Source organism: Lytechinus pictus, chromosome 10 (assembly GCF_037042905.1).
Source record: "Lytechinus pictus isolate F3 Inbred chromosome 10, Lp3.0, whole genome shotgun sequence".
NCBI classification, from domain to species: domain Eukaryota; kingdom Metazoa; phylum Echinodermata; class Echinoidea; order Temnopleuroida; family Toxopneustidae; genus Lytechinus; species Lytechinus pictus.
The window spans coordinates 24,336,105-24,354,193 of NC_087254.1; the positions used below are offsets into that span (position 1 = coordinate 24,336,105).

The 18,089-nt window shown below is 35.0% G+C and overlaps 1 protein-coding gene across 2 annotated transcripts; it reads left to right on the forward strand.

The window, feature by feature from the left end:
• The first annotated feature begins 516 nt into the window (after positions 1-516).
• On the forward strand, positions 517-16,496 carry LOC129269338 (protein N-terminal asparagine amidohydrolase-like). 2 transcript variants are annotated; one of them, XM_064105641.1, is made up of 10 exons: positions 517-573; positions 4,932-5,065; positions 6,245-6,347; positions 7,572-7,746; positions 8,202-8,275; positions 9,017-9,070; positions 9,506-9,559; positions 10,032-10,132; positions 10,853-10,966; positions 11,977-16,496. In XM_064105641.1, exons 2-10 carry the CDS (start codon positions 4,985-4,987, stop codon positions 12,199-12,201), a joined length of 981 nt encoding a protein of 326 aa, XP_063961711.1. In that variant the 5' UTR covers positions 517-573; positions 4,932-4,984; the 3' UTR covers positions 12,202-16,496. The 2 variants fall into 2 exon arrangements, with proteins under 2 accessions (XP_063961711.1, XP_054762807.2); XM_054906832.2 differs by having other exon boundaries at positions 531-567.
• The last annotated feature ends 1,593 nt before the right edge of the window (positions 16,497-18,089 follow it).

The following is an 18,089-nucleotide window of genomic DNA, read 5'->3' on the forward strand; positions in this document are numbered from 1 at the left end:
GACTACTGTGATTGGCTAATGGATAATCACGCGATTTTGCCATCAAAAAAATTGAAAGGAAAAGATAAGATTTAAAAAGAAGATAACATGGGGAGAACGATCACTCGGGGAGAGTGTTTTTATTCTAAATACACTGTGATCTCAACACCAGTACCCCAACCCCCCCCCCCTGAAAAAAAAATAAAACAAGGTAAAAAAAATAGGGAGGAGAGCCTTCTCGGTCACTTAGATTCTCGCCACATCTGTCGTTGTATTTTATACTGTGGGCTACTTCAGTCATAAGTTTCAGTTTACCTATATTAGTCTCGATTCTTTAAATTCATTAGTTCGTATTGAAAACATATTTATTTATTTATTTAACTGAAAAGAATATTAACAAAGCATTACCAGCAGCTTTTCCTCATCTTTTCTTCTTTTTTTTCCTAAAGCGCATTGAGACCTTTGTAAGGTGTAATGCGCTATACAAAAGCTGTTCTATTGTTATTATATTATTATATTATTTTAGAATAATCCTGCACAGTTGGCACTCCATAAAATTCTGATCCTTCCTTCATCTTCTCAGCTCAGGCAAGTGTGAGCGTAAATTGTTTACTTTATTTTAATTTTTTTTGAAAGATTTTACTTTACGTAAAACGAATTAGAGTATTAAAGGTGCATTGTATTCTACTCTTGGCTTACTTTTTATAATTGGTGTGAGGTGAATTGTTTTAGCTGTGAGAATGCGTGAGAATTGATGCTGGATTGGCTAGGAATCCAGCGATACAGTCCCATCCGCTCAACGTGGTGTGTGGGAAGGGAAGGGGGGGGGGGGGGCATTTATCACACTGGCACTGGATTAAGGGGAAAAAAAAGGTTTGGCCTGACGGTCATAATTTTTGTTTACTTTTAAAAGGTAGTTCGGCATTATCCTGGTGCCGTTGATTTCGTCAGGGCTTGTGACTTTTTAAACTCCCATTGACATTTTCAGGATTGTCACACTCGCACGTATGCGGTATGGCAAGGTTCACCCACCGCTACATCTCAGCCGCCGACTACAGAATAATTGAAGGCACGGCGCATTCAACAAATAATGTTAATTCACGAAAAATTAATACGAGGACTTACAGAATGAAGTCCTCCTACGAAACTTACGAAACGATGTGAAGTTAATTCCTCATAATTTGATTAATATCCCTCAAATTGCGTCATTTAAGCGTTGATTTTTCTTCTCGTTGACAAAATATGAGAGCTACCTTTCTAGCTCTCAAATTTTTCGTCTAATGAGCGAAAGAGGGCGCGCGATTTATATTCATATCAAAGACACTACAATTGAAAGACTAGACACAGAAATTATCTTACACGTAAATCGATGCAAAGCGTTACGCGAAGTCGGCAAAGTGTTCAATCTTTTTACTGGAACGTTAATTGACAAACGAACTGTAGCACTTGCGGGGCTTTGTTCAAGGTACATAGAATTTTCTATATTTTTTGTTTAATTTGTCATCGTTTTGAATATTTCCCAAAAAGTATTATTGTCGGCAAAAATAATAAAAAAGTATGTTTTTTAAGTTATTGCATTTATTGGGGTCTCTATTTTATCAAACAATTATTGGAATTGCGCATACAATGAATCATGAATCTAGTTTAAAAAATACCACCAAGCTGAATTAAGGTTGCGAACTGTATTAGCGCCACCAATGACCTTCCTTTTATTTCCGTGGAAGAGACGTGCGAAGCCACTTTCCAGGCGGAGGTAAGCGATTTTGCTCTTTTTTGTGTCCTTTTTAAATTAAAAAAATATGTTCAAAATTGATAATGGAACGCTTTCTACCAGAAAAAGCCCTGGTGAGTAGCGGAATGGGTTTCGGCTAACATCATTCACGTTATGAAGCGATGTTAACGACAACTCTAAAATCCACTTCAAAAACACGTTGGTTGTGTGATGTTCGTATAGCATATACTAACCTCACAATACAGTGCGTATAAAAAAAAACGGGACAGATTTGAAAAGTCTATAAAATTTTAGTTTTAAATTATGATGTCTATATTTTGGTGTTAATAGGTGCTCTAAGGTCTTGTCTTTCAAATGCTATTAAAAAAATTTAGTTTCGTTCATGCTTGAGCGAACACGGGACGTTTTTGTTGGGGGTTCAAAAAGAGGCTTGCGCCAGAATTGCAGAATATGAGAAATATGATGATCGGACTTCTTGCTAATTAGCAGACTTCCTCTTAACCTTTTCATTATCTTTGCCATGATTTTCAAATCATGTGGTCAAAATTCATTTCAGATCTATTTATTTGCTTGAATTATTATGTTGTTTCTTTTTTGATATGCTCTCTGTTAGCTTTGAATATTTCTTCTTCAAGCTAAATTTTTTTTTTCAACCGAATTATGGGAGAGCATGGATTTTTTATTCAAATCATTTCATTATGTGCTACAAAGGTTATGGTGCCTTTTGAATAAAGCCACACAGATGGGCGGGCGCTCGGGTTGCCCCCCCCCCTCAATTAAAAAAATCATGACCAAGAAAAAAAGTGGACAGGAAATAAAAGGAAAGATAGAAAGTAAAATCTGATATTATTTTCTGAATATTATGTCAAAATCTATCACAAAATTTGATATTGTAATAAAAAAAGTGGGAATATTTGCGTGCTCACTTCGCTCGCTCACAACTTTTTAATACATTTTACCCGATCTGCCATATCTAGCTCCTTCAAAATTGACTCAATACACCATTGTCATTGAAAGACATGAATCCCTTCCTGAGTTTCCTGTCCAGCGATTAAACTTGGTCAAGGAATTAATGACCCCTTGAAAAATAGATGCATGTCTTTTAAAGGTACATAACATAATTTGTTTCACATAATAAAACGATTTGAATAATCACAAGTTTTCCCAATTAATAATTCAAATCTTCTTGCTTGGGTTGACAAAAAAAAAATCTTCTTTTCTCAGTTACTTATGAAGGAAAATTAAAAGGTAAGAGAAGTTTAAATAAAAAATAATAATTCAATTAAATAAATAACTTTGTAAATAAAATTTGACAGCATAATTCGAAAATTGTGGCACAGATAATGAACAGGTCAAGAGGAAGTCTCCTGATTAGCAAGAAGTCTGATCATTGTATTACACATATTCTGCAATTGTGGCGCAAGCCTCTTTTTGAACCCCCAACAAAAACGTCCCGTGTTCGCTCAAGCATGAATAAAATTTATTTTTTATAATTGCATTTTAAAGATAAGACTTTGGACCATCTATTAACACCAAAATATAGACATCATTATTTGAAACAAAAATTTTATAGACTTTTCAAATCTTTCTCTTTTTTTTTGATACGCACTGTAGTGTGAGTGGGCAAGGTTAGTATTACTATTTAGCATGGACCTATTACGAATGGACATTCAACGAGAGCATTTTATGGCCACCACCTGTTTCCAGCTGTCAAAATTGCTGTCACACAGTTAACTTTCTCTTTGCGCTTTTTTTACGACGAGCGCCCGTCATTTCTCCGTCAAATTTTAACTGCTTTTTTGCTGTAGATCTGCACTGATCTGCACGGTGATGTCAATGCATTTTGTGTGCGGTTGTTTGCGATGTACGTAAAAAATACGTTTATGCACGCCTGTTTTCTTTTTTCTGCAATCATTTTCATAGCGCTAATGTTCGCTGCTGTGTGTTGCTTTTGACAAAGTGAACAAACAACATCGCAATGTGTAGGAGCAGCGCACAATTGATTTCCCCTGTCCATCAGTACAGTGACAGGCTAGCGTGTTTTACGACCGGCTTGATGGGCGTCAGCTGCCAGCGCTGTTTATAAAAGGATTAGCGGTGACGGTCTTCACATTATAAAAAAGAAATTACATTTAACTTGACAAGAAAATATATAAAATTCAGAAATATCGTACCTTAGACCGCACTTACCGCTAATTCCTTTAAATTCACTTAATATAATCAATCATTTTTGTGAATTGTCAAAATGTTGAATATAAGTTTTGTCATAAAAACAGAATAAATATAAGGTATTGTAACCAGATATTTTTTTATTACTATCGGAAGCCTGTTTTTCTTTTAACTATCAATCACATGCCCGGAAAGCAGTAGATGGCAGGTTCGAATCCCACTAGTTCAAATATTTTCTGACTTATGATTTTCATTACAGATCAAGCATGCGATCTTAAACACATAGGAGTAATGCCGAAAATTTGTTTACAAATTATAATTTCCTCCTATTAAAGCCTCTTTATTTACAATCACATTGAGTTGTACGCTGTGATCGATTTCGGCATCTGAATTTATAGTGCTCTTAACAAGGGATGTTTCATAGACCTAATGGGTTATTTTTTTTTTACTGGTTCTCACCAGTCAAATGTTTAATATTTAATATATATCACCAATGACTGAATATTTCATTAAGACCTATCTTTCCCTTATCTTTATTAAATCTGTCACATGATATCGAATTTCTAACCTTTAACCAACCAAGTAAGACTATGGAAATTAGATAACCATGCTGCACATCATACCATGATATCATAACTTTATTCACTAATACGTTTGCTCGCTGTAATCAGTTCATAAAGTTATGATATAATGGTGTGACATGGCCATTTTGTTTGTGACTCGTAGAGTCTTATACCTTGGTCACATTTGATCAACGGTGGCTGTACGGCGAGTCGAAAACAGTCGTTTTATTAAATTTAATTCAAGCCACCTAAATGTAGCTGGTACAAAAAGAAATGTTCAAACGGCTGTTTTTGACTCGCCGTACGGCCGCCGTAGGGCAAATGTGACCGAGGTATTAGTTAATCAGCTGCTGTTATACAGTATAACTGAAAGATTTGTGCAACATCAATGTAAGAACCCAAGTTCAACTTCAAAATACAGTTCAAGAAATCTAGAATAAGAGGACTGTCAAAATTCTCTCATTTTTTTTCTTTCTTGTAACTTGCAGTGGGAACGTAGGAGGTTCAGGTCGATTTGCCAGTTTCCTCTACTCTCTTCATCATGCCTCTCATGATCGATGGACAGCTTTATCATCCCAAGGAGAATGTCATGCAATTGGTTGAAGATTATCCAAAATTTAAGGTACTTTATTTAGGTCTTGAGTAGAATAGCACAAAATGGTGGGTTTCTTTCATGGCTTTATAATCTGCATTGCAATTCAATGTAGAGAAAAGTAGATGATATCAAAATCCTTTAAGAAACAAGTTGAAGACAGATTTACTGAACAAATACTTAGATCAGTAAACGAATGACTGCTGGTTGTATCTTGTCTAACTTTATAAATTGTATTTTTCCATAATTATCTGTGCAAAAATAGAACTCTACTAATTTTCTTTATTTTTTCCTCTTTTCTTTCTTCTTTTTGAATTTCAGATTCTTGTACTTTAGGTCTAATAGAATTTGTTTGCATTCTGCATTTCACTTTTTTTATAACTTTTTAGTGTATCTTTGTAAATATGTTTATCATTACTTTGGTTATTTTCCCCCCAAATTGTTTCATATTTTTGTTTTCTTGTTTTCATAGGTTTTAAGTGATTGATAATGTAAGTTTATAACATTCTGGTGGCCTATGGCCCACAAGCTAAGCTTCTTAGTAGGTCACCACATTTCATTTCTATCTTGTCTCATGGATGTTGCTATGTTCCATAAAAAGTAGTGCATGTATTATGTATATTATTCTGTAATTATTTACTTTTGTTCTTTTCTATTTACTTGTATTGCAATGATTTACTATTGATGTTGTTTAACCCATTGCGCGCTTAAATGTATGTTGCAATTTTGTACATTCGTACAATTAAATTCAACAATCGTAGTTTTCTCCCCTACCTTCAAATTAGATAAGATAATAAAAGACAATAGTTCTTGGATAACATCTATATAATGATAATAAGTATCAATGGTACAATATGGATATCTTGAATTAAAGAAAATAACATGGGAACAATTGTCATCATTTTCCCCAAAAAATTTATTCAGCTTGCAAAGAGTTAATATCGGAATTGAAACGAAATAAAGATTCATTCATTCATCCATTCATTCACTATTTCCTCTAAGGAGAGTGAGGGGGACTGGTTTGCGGGTTTCGCAACATACTTGGATCAATTACAGGTCAACTTTAGGTTCCAGAAATCACTCACAGGTCTTCTAAGTACTGTAATTGATTGCAAAGTTGCAATGGAGTGCTTCCCTGTTTCATTTGCTGTTAGTGTTTTTTTCGCTCTTTTTGCATTACTCTCCAAATTTAAATGTCATTTCTTGAAGGATGAAGCAGCAGCTTTCTGCACCAAACCAGTGCACCATTGTGAAGCTATAGATCTTCTCTATGTCAATCAGAGGGAATATGCTGTGACTATTCCAAGTGATAGTGAGTATTATATACCTCATACTAAGATTGTTATCTCTGATTGGTCAAAACTGCATCATGTGATGCGGTGCTATTCCATCTATCATCGTCTCAGGGGTTTGACTTACTGTACATTTCTTATATCAAACCCTCTGATAGTACTCGTAACCCCTGAGGGCGGGACAAGTTGTGTTGCTACATGCATATCTAGCTGGCTTGAGCTAACTGGCTGCGCTGCTGCTCGGTCATGTACATGTAGCAAACGCTGCGCTGGCTGGCCAACTGGATTTATCGGTTGTCCTGGCCAGCAGCCCTGGGAGTGCAGCTCATTTGAATAACAACTTACGTGATTTAGCAAATCAAAATGAGATTAAAGTTACACTAGCGGTCCTGAAATTTAATCAATTTGGGATAGAGTTGTGTTATTATTGATGAGGTATATAAAACAAATGTTGACTGCTCTGTATTTCGGATGACAGTGAAAATCATCACTCCCTCTGTGCTTTTCATACCAGCCCTCAATTCTATCACCCCTCGGCCAAGGCTTCGGGGTGATAGAATAGCGGGTATGAAATGCACCTCGGGAATGATAATTTACACAGTCATCCTCATGCACAGTTTTTATATTTGTATACTGTTTACCAACATTCCTTCTTAAATTGGCTCTCATTATGAAACCAAAACTTTTCTCTGCATTTCTTTATCACCTTGGCCCTGTAACATAAAGCTTAGTGACTGATCAGTGGCAACTGTGGTTTTTTTTTATTACCGTGAGATAAATTTTGTAGAAAAGAATTGGGATGAAAGAGTTGAGGTTCAGGCATAATGCTTTTTAATAGTGTGGGGGTGATTTAGACCCCGAAATGCCCAAAAGAGCCCTGGAAGTGTTAAAAAACTTATCCACTGTTGCAGATTTAGGCAGTAAGTTGTGAAAGTAACCTTCGTAAAAAAAAAGAATATTTTTTTTGCCTGGTGGAAAGTGAGGCAAGATGAAAAATAGGCACACATACTCCATCATTTTGTAATGATATTTGGCTGGGGGGGGGGGGGGGGTTACACATGAAGTTGGAATAAATGAAATGAGTGATTACAATACCAGTTGGAATTAGTTTTGACCAGTTGAGACTTCCAGTTGTCAAATTTCAAACTATTATTTGCTATCATGAAATTGGTCCTAAAATTATATTTTTTAATGTATGTTCGACTCCTCTGATGTGTGTTTTTTCCTCTTTTTGCACCATATAGATATTGTTAAGATCCTTGGTTCTGATGATGCTACTACTTGTCACATTATTGTCCTGCGTCATTCAGGGAGTGGAGCCACCGCTCTGGCCCACCTTGATGGCCATGGTATAGAGGGAGGTATCGCCAATATGCTTGCTTCAATCTTAACACTCAGTACTGGATGCAGCGAGGGCAGGTTAGTGCTTTACTTATTGGTGAGTGTGGTGTTATACATTTAGAGTGTATGCTATAGGTTTTAGAATTAAAGACATGTTAAAAACATTGTCAGTATGCCTTTAAGTATATCATGAAGATGTCAAGCACTATTTATTACGCCTGGTGCCTTCTGGAAATGGATGATTCTTGTAACAATGTTTACAAACCTGTGGAAATTATGAAATTCTGTTTTCACTGAGTGAATTGTTTCCTTAGCAATCAGGGATATTTGACAGCTCATAGGCATGTAACACAATAGATACAATTGTGCAATAAAGCTTAAGAGTAAGTGTATTGGAAGACATGAATCAAAAGTATGTGTATTAATAATTGATGATTCTTTCCCACTCCTTTCTCCATCTCTCTCTCTTTGCCCCCCCCCCCCTGCTCGCTGCCTCCGTTCTACCTACCCCCATTTTTAAAAATTTATTATAGACTAGAATTACACATATTTGGAGGCTTCTGTGATAGCCGAGGAGAATCAGTAGAGATTTCAGCAAACGTTTTCAGTGAGTATGCACATTTTAATATTCTGAACTTGGGTTTGATTCAACTCTGGTCTTAATCTTTGCATTGTTACTATGGAAAGCCAAGCGTGACACAAATATCTATCAGAGGAGGAGATGTATATCAACAATCCAATCATTCATTTGTGTCTGGGAATACTTAATTTCTTGATCGTTGCAGCATGGGAAAAGAATGCAGTATTTATATAAACATGCAACGTAAACAAAGTCTTGACATTTGGGGCTTCCCAAAATTTGCCCACAGATTTAACCATAGCCTAAGTCAAACCAGTCTCAGAATACAGACCATACTTCAATAGCCAGTATATATTTTCACAGGTATTTCAAGATCATAATTTAAGTTATATTCAAAATCTTAGTCTTTATTGGGGTGGAAAAGTTTAGTACAAATGTGGAATTTTTGTGGTAATATACTTTTATATTACATGTTTTGGTCATTTAGTTCTCAATGTCTGAAAATGAACTCCAGAAGAATGTGTGTGAATCGGGCCAATATTTTCTTACAAAATCCAGTCACTTACCATGAAGTTAGAAATCTTCAATAGTCTTGACACAAGCCACAAAAATAAAAGTATATATGTATGGTCAATACTTTGACTGAAACACTACCCATAAGTCCAATTATGCAGGTTTACATTCATCTTATCTATAACTGTTCAGCATTGATATATAACACATCAATTTCACCATTATAAAAGTGATTTTTTTTTGGTTTCTTTGCAGGTATATTTCACAAATGTGTACATGACATTCACCTTGTTACAGCTTGCATGTCAGGTAATATCATGGGGATGATTCTCCCACTTGTGTCATACTCCCTTTATACACTAATCTCATCTACACTCAGTTTATATAAATGCACAATCTACCGGTATTAAAAAAAATCACTTTGTAATTTTGTATTTTTTAGTGTAAGAATGAGTTTACTTATCATCAAGGACTCTCTTTTTCATTATGGCAGTGTCAATTTGCAATATTCTCAGCTGATTGAGTATTTGACTTTGGAATGACACCAATATTTCCCAGTATTGTCAATTGCATCAAAACTAACAATTGATAATGAATGTGGCTGTTTTATTTATTTTTCCTATTTTTCTGGAGATTTCAATGAGTTTGTCCATTTTCTACTCTTACTCTCTTAGCCTGTAATATATTGGTACATTACTTGATATTCAGTTAATTAAGTATGTGGATTGTATTATCTTTTTATAGAATTAAATGATACAGTGAAGGATGGGATACATTGGCCAATACTCTATGGTGTGGGTAAGTTAAAGGGGCACTTACACTATTTTTTTTTTTTTTTGGGGGGGAGAGGAGGGGCAATAAGGGGGCATCATCTCCTCTTAGATGTATGCCTATTAACATTTAAAAAAAAGTATTTTATATTGAGCATTGAAATGAATATATAATCACAACAAATATTGTTTTTTTGGAGACCCATTCATCAATATCTGTGTTACATGGAAATTGAGTAAAGTTTTTATTTTGGTTATTTTAGTACCCTGAAGGAAATAACAATACTGTCACAATTAAATTTGCCACCATGTGGTACAAGTGCTTCTCGGCCAATCAAAATCAAGGAAAGTTGTAGGATCTGACAACTTGTCAGACCAAAAATGATGATGAAACTCTCCCCAGAACTAAACGTAATCTTTGTGCCCAGAATTAATTTTTATCCTAGACGACCGTATTCAACCCTGGATTAATATTCAGATTTTAAAATCCCTTTATACAGCTGTTAATGTCAATAGCGGGGAGATCTTCCCAGCATCCTTTGCTGACAAAGGTCCCGACAAACCACTTAGAAGCGTCTACACGCTGTTTGGTAACCATCATGTAAGTTTAAAATGTCTTCCAGGGTAGGTAATAAGTTTTGATTTTTTTTCTGATGAACATTACTTGACTACCTGCTGAAATAGTATAAAACATCTTGTGTGAGCTTTGACAAATATTCATGAGAGAGAGGGCATATCACTATATTATGATCATACAGATGATGATTATGAAAATGCCAAAATACGCAATAGCATGCAGTCGTACACTGGTACTGTACTTGAACAATTCCTCAATTTTGATACTCTTAAAAAAAAAGCAGACTAAATTTCTGTATTTATTGAATCAAATCACTGAATTACTCTTGATATATCAAAGCAAATTATTCAAATGACATACAAGGGCAAGAACTGCAAGGTCTAATGGACAATGTGTGTTAACCTGTGACCTACCAATGACCATAGAGAGAAAGTGGCAATAGAATCAATGAGCCGTCTTTGAAATTATCCAAGGCATGCAAGAAATAGTACTTATGGCATTTGTGTGATGTGTGGCCAGTGTGAGGGGGAAAGAGATACCAAAGTAATGCAATCTCAGAACTTGAGCTTAGGTTTCAACACATTTGTGAAGTATTTTTAGAAGACCCTAATACTGTTAAAAGAATACTCTTATTGATCTTTATAACATTTTAAACACATTCTGAATCATTTATATTCTGAATAAAAGTCATAACTTTCATGAATTTATTCATCATTTCCTTTGTGATTCCCTTTTCCCTTATAGATGCGTAATGTTTATGATCACAGTAGTGGTCTTCATATGATCAGTCCATTCACCTACAGAGCTATGCCTTACATCAGTAACTGGCTGCTACAACCAGATTCATTTATCCGTGAGGTGAGTTTATATCATAAAAGACTTTTTCTGGGATTCAAAATAAAAATCCAGCTACTAATTTGTAATTTCAAACTGTTTAGGCCAGACAAGAATTGCCTAAGCTTTACAGACTAAGTAGTCCAAGGGGTATTTCATAAAGGGAGTAAAATGCTCGCAGAAGTATGATTCAAGTCACACTTAAATTAGTGTTGCATGTGGTACATAGCGCATCATGTATCCTTTCAAACTCATTGTTGTACATATTTGCGACCAGAAAAATATATTCAAAATAGTTGGTATTGCTATGTAATGTACGATACGTGTGTGGCGCACTTATGGTGTCAAGAACTCAAAAACAATAAACACAAAAGAGGCAAAAGGGTATTAACATTACCATTTAGGGACAACTGTATCTTCCACCTACAGGTCTAGATTTCCATAAAGTTCCTTGATTCGATACGTGTTTTATGCACTTGTTTTTTTTAGGGAGTAAGATGTTGACAGAAAGCATGTGGAAATATGCAAATAAGCCTTATTTATACCAATGGAAGAAGTGTTTAGGTTGGGATTTGAATGCCTATGGTCATGCATGTATTCTTGATAATACAGGTAAGTCTGACCAAGTCAAATCTCTTTGGACCAGAGAAATCAGTTCAACTTGAGCAAAATTCAACCTAGGAGATGTGTATAACGCATGTTTTGAATGGTCTAAAAAAAAACTACTTCGACGTTGATAGGCGATTATTTCACTTATGGAAGGTCGATTTTGGCAGAGTTACCTGTACCTGTTTTTTAAATTCTTCCCGGCCTTGTATTTTGAATATTATTAAGGCCAGACCACTTTTATTGAAGACCCATTTTTATATTGCAGGAAAAAATGGTGAAGAAAATAAAAAGGGCACGTTAATATCCAAAGCCAGTGAAATAGTCATTAAAGCCAATCAAGAGGTCCTCCACCTTCCCCTCCCCATCCCAGGACTTGGTCCCATTGATGTTCTTACGATCTTCTGCCACTTTCTTGTTCCTCTCAGCATCTGTCGACATCACCGGAGGTTGAGCCTCCATACTTTGAGGAAGGTATCCGTGATGCCATCCGATGGGTCATGAATCACCCCCACCCTACCCTCACTGTCTTCCCTGGTAATAAACCCAGGGTATATACCAAGAACCAACATGGATTATGGGTAGATTACTCCCAGGCCTCCGATGATCGGTCATCATCGATGTCCACATCGTCATCCATGTCATCGTCTTGATAGCAATGGAAATAGTCGACTGCCACAAACATCTCATAGAATTATGTAAACCTGTAATATGTCTGATAAAAGGTGTATTTATTGAAATATGTATATTTAATAACGTATTTGAATATAAACCAAAGTTATTTTATTTTTATGTGTTGGATGTCAATAGTTATGTTCATTATTGGGTAGGTAGACACGAATATAATCAAACATGAGTTAACTTCATCATTTTGTCGCAATAGAATATAATTCAGTGGACAAAATACTTTCAACAATGAATTATGATTTCATTCTTGAAAAACGTTCAATAACAATGGACATTGTTTGTTTGACTGTATGATAATTCTAAGAAAATGTATTCATGTTTACCCATTTTGAAAGAACTGTTCTTTAGTTCTAATGCATGTTGATGTTAAATGCCAAATAACCTGCATGTGAAAATATATTTAGGCTGAAACGTAAATTGTGAATTATGTGAAATATATACATGTACGCTATGTGACCATTGCAACTTATATGTGCAGAGAGAAAAAGGTTCGACAGAAAATAATTATATATGTACATCGAAATACGACAGTATATGACTAAGAAAATTTAGTAATAATGGCTCAATGTGTGTGGAATAATAGGTAATATGTGTGAGTATAGTGTGTGATAATGAAGGAAGGAAAGAAATAACTGCATGTACTGTCATTACCAAAAACATCTGATTGTTGTAACAATAATCTACAAAGTTGCCAATCAGTGTTATGAATATTATTGTCGTGTTAGACTGTGTGAAACACATGCTGGAGCTGTGATGGATGTTTGTATATCTTGCCTCATCTCTTCAGAATAACAAAGAAAGACATTGTATTGTATAATGGGATATGTGATTTATGTCTGTGTACGTTGTGAGACACAGTCAAACTGTGGATAAGATACAGTGAAAACACTAGATGCTGCCTTCTTTATGATAAATTTCATGTAATGTTTTAAGATATAACACAGGAGTAAGGACAGTCCTTCTTAAGGCACCGGATGTACTCATTACAATGGGCTCGACATCAGTAGGTGCCCAGGGTAACTGGGACCCCCAAAGTGGGTCCAAGTGCCCAACATTTTAAACATAGAGTTCAATGTCTAAGGAGATTTTGGCCAATTACAGAAACAGTTGCTATTGAATGCAAGTATGAAAATCATATGAAATATAGCAACTCTTCAATGAAGCAAGTTTGATTTTTTTGGTTACATTTGATGCAACTCTTATGCAAAGACCCCGACCCCTGACCGATCTGTTTGTTATTCCCTGGCTCATAACAGTGTGTGTGTGTGTATTTGAGTTTTTGTCAGACGTGTATCAATCAGATATGATTATTTACGTCTGGGACCGACCTTTAACGTCACCATCCGAAAGACGTGACCAGGGTTCGAACCTCTGCATCAATTTGTAACTTCCCCACGTAGCTTGGAATTTCAGGCGCACACCACAACGCCCAGTTGACTGAGTAACTTAGTCTTCAGGCACAGACCCTAATTGATACAATCAACTAGTAGGTCTTGAATAGAAGTTCCAATTAGCTGTAATTCAGCAGAGGTTTGGCAGGGTTAGGAACATAATTCAATTCAGACCTGATTGGCTAAAAGTTCTGACCACTTGTTTGACAAGAGGATTTGCAGGCTATATACAGTGTTTCCCACAAAAATGGAAACCCGTTTTCAGAACTAGATTTCACAATTATCAAACATGTTTTTACTGTAAATTTGATACGTATGATAAAGAGTGGAAGCTCGTCTTTATTCTGAGACCAATAGCTAAGCAAATTGTTCATGCATGTTCTATTAAAAACAATAATATCGAGGCATATCAGAAATTACTTGTGCAGAAACTCATGTGAAGCAGCCCCACTCTCATTTCATGGATCAGTGAGAGAAGCTTATCAAAGAATACAAAAGAAATGCAAACGAGCTACTCGTCGAGAAAGCATGGTCGTCATATCACGAACCAATCTTGTTCAACTATTCTGCGCAACCTGATTTTGAAATCAAAATTTCAAACTCATCTTACTCATTAATGCATGAAGTGTTTGTCTCATATAAGGTATCGAAATATAGAGTAATAATTGAATTGCATGATGTCAATCATAGTTTATTTGCCTTTGAAGAAAAAAAGACATGGGAATCCAGGATTCCTTTTTTCTGGGACGCACTGTATAGCTTTGCATTGATAACATAATCTATGAAATGTAATAGATATATTTTATACCTATGCTGCTGACAGGGATGTTGTCTGGTCCATTTCAAAGACAAAAGTTATAGTTTTCTCTTTTTAAACACTGGTTTTGGTAGTAGAGATCTTCCAAATTTAGAAATATCTTTGCCAATTTATGATGACCTGTAGAACAATTGTACAAGTGACAATACCTGTACAAGTAACAATATTTTACAGAATGATTTTTACAATCAACATCAGTTGTAAAGTCTATGGGAATCATGTACTTAAGAATTATATTTGATTGTGTTGATAGTATCAGTTTATGAAACAGGACTTAGATCTTTCAGATTTCTGCAACTTTTAAATCTGTGTACATTTTCTCTCAGGCCTAAAGTGAACCATTTCTGATTTCATTACTTTCTTTCAGTGATATATGTTATTTTGATATGGCTACTTGATTGAAAAGAATAATGTTTATTCCACACTAACTATGCTTAGTATTAATGATTGCGCAAATAATTTACTCAGACATTGAGTTTACTACCAAATTTATTTACTGGTGCTTTTAGTAGTTAACTTGCTTCACATTTCTTGAAAACTCATCTTCCTCTATGCTGTACTGCCATCATATATGTAGATGTCTTTTTTTTTCTTCACAATTTTTTTCTTCAATTTTTATGTGGATGAAAGTTATTGTTCATCTTATGTCTTCATTTGTTAATTATATGAGATACATGTATTTAATTGTGTAATCATACAGATGATGAACTTGCAAATTTTAGTATAATGAAAATGAAATTATAGTTACTTCTTATGACTGCCTTCCATGCTTGCCTTCATAATTACATATATTTTGCTTCTCTTAATAGTTTATTTTTTTACTCTTCAAATGCAAATAGATCCATTTTATAGAAAATTAATAGTGTTATTAAGTACTATAAAAAAATTTGCATACCACATATGTTCATCTATGTAGATGCCCGATTATTCTGTATTTTTTTCTTCTAAACTACATGATGCAACTGGCGTCACTTATTTGAAAGTTAAAGCCATTATACCAAGGGATACTTTGAAGAGCACCATCTCATGACCCAGTCTACTCACCCAGGATTCAACTTTTGATTATTTAGTCTTATGATGCATACCTACCAAACAAAATTAATTATTTTCTGTTACTTTTAACAACCTTAATAACACAATATTTGCCAAAAATTGTTTTCAGTATGCTTTCGAGCATTCCTTAGTTTTTAATAATGACAGAATTAACATCATAATTTCAACACCAAAATTCACAATATATTTCTTTTTGTTTTGTGAAAGGGTATATGTATCAAGACTATCCTAATGCACATGTTTTTATGGTAAAGTTCTTGGGAGTTAGTTCCACTTGAATTGAAATAGATCATTGTTAAAAATACTGTTAAGGTATAACTTGATCTTAAAACAGTCGCATACTTCATTTGAACTTTTTACTCCTTGGTAATCATGTACACTGTACTAATCTTTGTCACACTCCATGAACATTTGGCTTCTTAAAATAAACTTTGGAAGTGAATTGATTGACGATTATCATCAGTAATATGATGAATGATTTGAGTACACAATGCATTTGAAACTGGTTACTTCAAACCATTGTTGGATCTTCCAACTATTTGTAGATTTACCTACTTATTTTTGCAAACTGCTTATTTGTAGATTTAAGGGGTGCATGTAAGTTTCCAAGATGATGGACCAAACCTCTCAAAATTAATGTGGGATGTTTCGTAAAAGGTTGGTTTACGTGATGATACAGCTCACTGTGATAACCAAATTGTTTTAAATACATGCAAGTAAAGGGTCCCTTGTAACTTACTCGGAAATTATGCAACAAGAAATTTTTCTAAATTGTTATTTTATTTGAAGGTAAAGAAGCTATTTCGCTCTTGGGTGAAAATACTTATTATGTTTTTTTTTTTATTTGATAAGAGAAACAAATCTTTGTTTTGCAAATATAAATCTAGACAAACATTTGACAGATAAAAAGGTAATGGATTTTTATTAGTTGAATGAGAGTTTTGTCTTTCAGCGTTGATATTTGAATGAATAAAAGTATGAATAGCTATTGCATATTATCTTGCCTCATGTGTTTATGTTGTGATAACCCATTTGCTGTACCTGTATCTTCTTTTCTGAAACTATTTTACTCTCCTTCCTTTTCCATCTCTTAGAGTCCCCTCATCATATCACCCACCTCAAACTTAAAAAGCCTGTCATCCCTCTGCACATGCTCATACCAGTGTACCCCATTCTTCTTCGCCAACTGGTCCACCTCTTCCAATCCCAACATCTGGATCAAGTCCTCTGCTTTTTCCATGCAACTTCACTGCACACATCGCTCTCGCCATTGCTCGATCTGTCTTCCAATCCCTATCTCATTTATCACTCAAACTCTGTCTCACTCCCATACAGCATCTCTGATCTCACACAACTCTTTTCACCATTCCTCAAAGGAAATCTAAATCTCGTCACCCAAACCTTACTCTAGCTGTCGCGTATCCACTGTTTGCCCTCCCCAGGTATGAGAACTCTTTCAACTATTCTACCCCAAATTTGCTTCTACCTTCTTCCCACATATGATCCATTATATTTCAACCCCTTCTATTCCACTCACCATTATTTTTTTCCTCCCCAAGACTTTTACTGTCCTATGCTTTCGTCCATTTTCAAAATTTCCTTTATCTCTCCATTGTGCCACTCATCAAAATCAAGTAATAAGCAAATGACTTTGCCAGAACAGTACACACCTATTTCATTATGGTCATGTCAGTAACCTGGAATATTGTTACATACTCTATTTTAAAGCACAGGTTGTAAATATATGTTTATATCAAACACTTAATTGCACAATATACATGTAAAGTCCGAACGAGATAAGGACGTTCCACAGTTATGTTTGTGCGCATTATGATCTGCGCATAGTTTACACTCTGCGCGCTGACGTCACAATGGATGAACAGGTGATTAATTAGCTGCGGGTATGAGCTGATTTTTCTCATCTTCTGCACTTAAACTGCAGATCCGATGCGTTATTTCATGAAGCCAAAAAATGGAATTATTCCATGGACCATTCAAAGAAAAATTCTCTACAAAATACTTTACTCTGCAGTGCTGTCAAGAATCACGAATATTACCCCGAGATTGAATAAATGGTAGAGTGGTTTTGATTTTTTCTTCACATAGATACAAAGCATTCGGCGCATTTTTGGTGTTTTAAAAAGCACATTTGCTTTAATAAAAATGCTGATAGTTTAAAAACAAGCACATGAACCCCTATTTTTTAATGTTTGTACCTCTTAGGTATACCTTCCTCGACAACTCTGCAAATTTTGGTGAAAATGACATGGATTTTGAATAAAGTGCAGCATTTATTGTACGTTTGTAGTTTGTTACTGAAACTTCACATTTTTTAGATTGGGATTTTGTTATCTTTTACGCCATTTTTAAGAACCGACAGTGCCGTTAAACTTAAAATTGCAAAGAAATAGCACTATAAATAGATTCTCCATTCTAACGATACAATTATTAACTCTCTTGCAAAATTTAACTCTCTTGCAAAATCAAAAATTTGATGACTTTTTCATGTATTTTGACTGAGTAATAGAGGTTTAAACTCATTGTAGTAATCTTGGGCGGTCTAGAAATGCCAAATTCTTTTGAATGCGCAATT

Excerpts from the sequence above, each read along its gene's own strand:
- LOC129269338 (XM_064105641.1), top strand. The coding sequence starts at position 4,985 with ATGCCTCTCATGATCGATGGACAGCTTTATCATCCCAAGGAGAATGTC. Across the intron at positions 6,348-7,571 it reads TGTGACTATTCCAAGTGATA|ATATTGTTAAGATCCTTGGT; the intron begins GTGAGTATTATA and ends TGCACCATATAG. Across the intron at positions 10,967-11,976 it reads CAGATTCATTTATCCGTGAG|CATCTGTCGACATCACCGGA; the intron begins GTGAGTTTATAT and ends TGTTCCTCTCAG.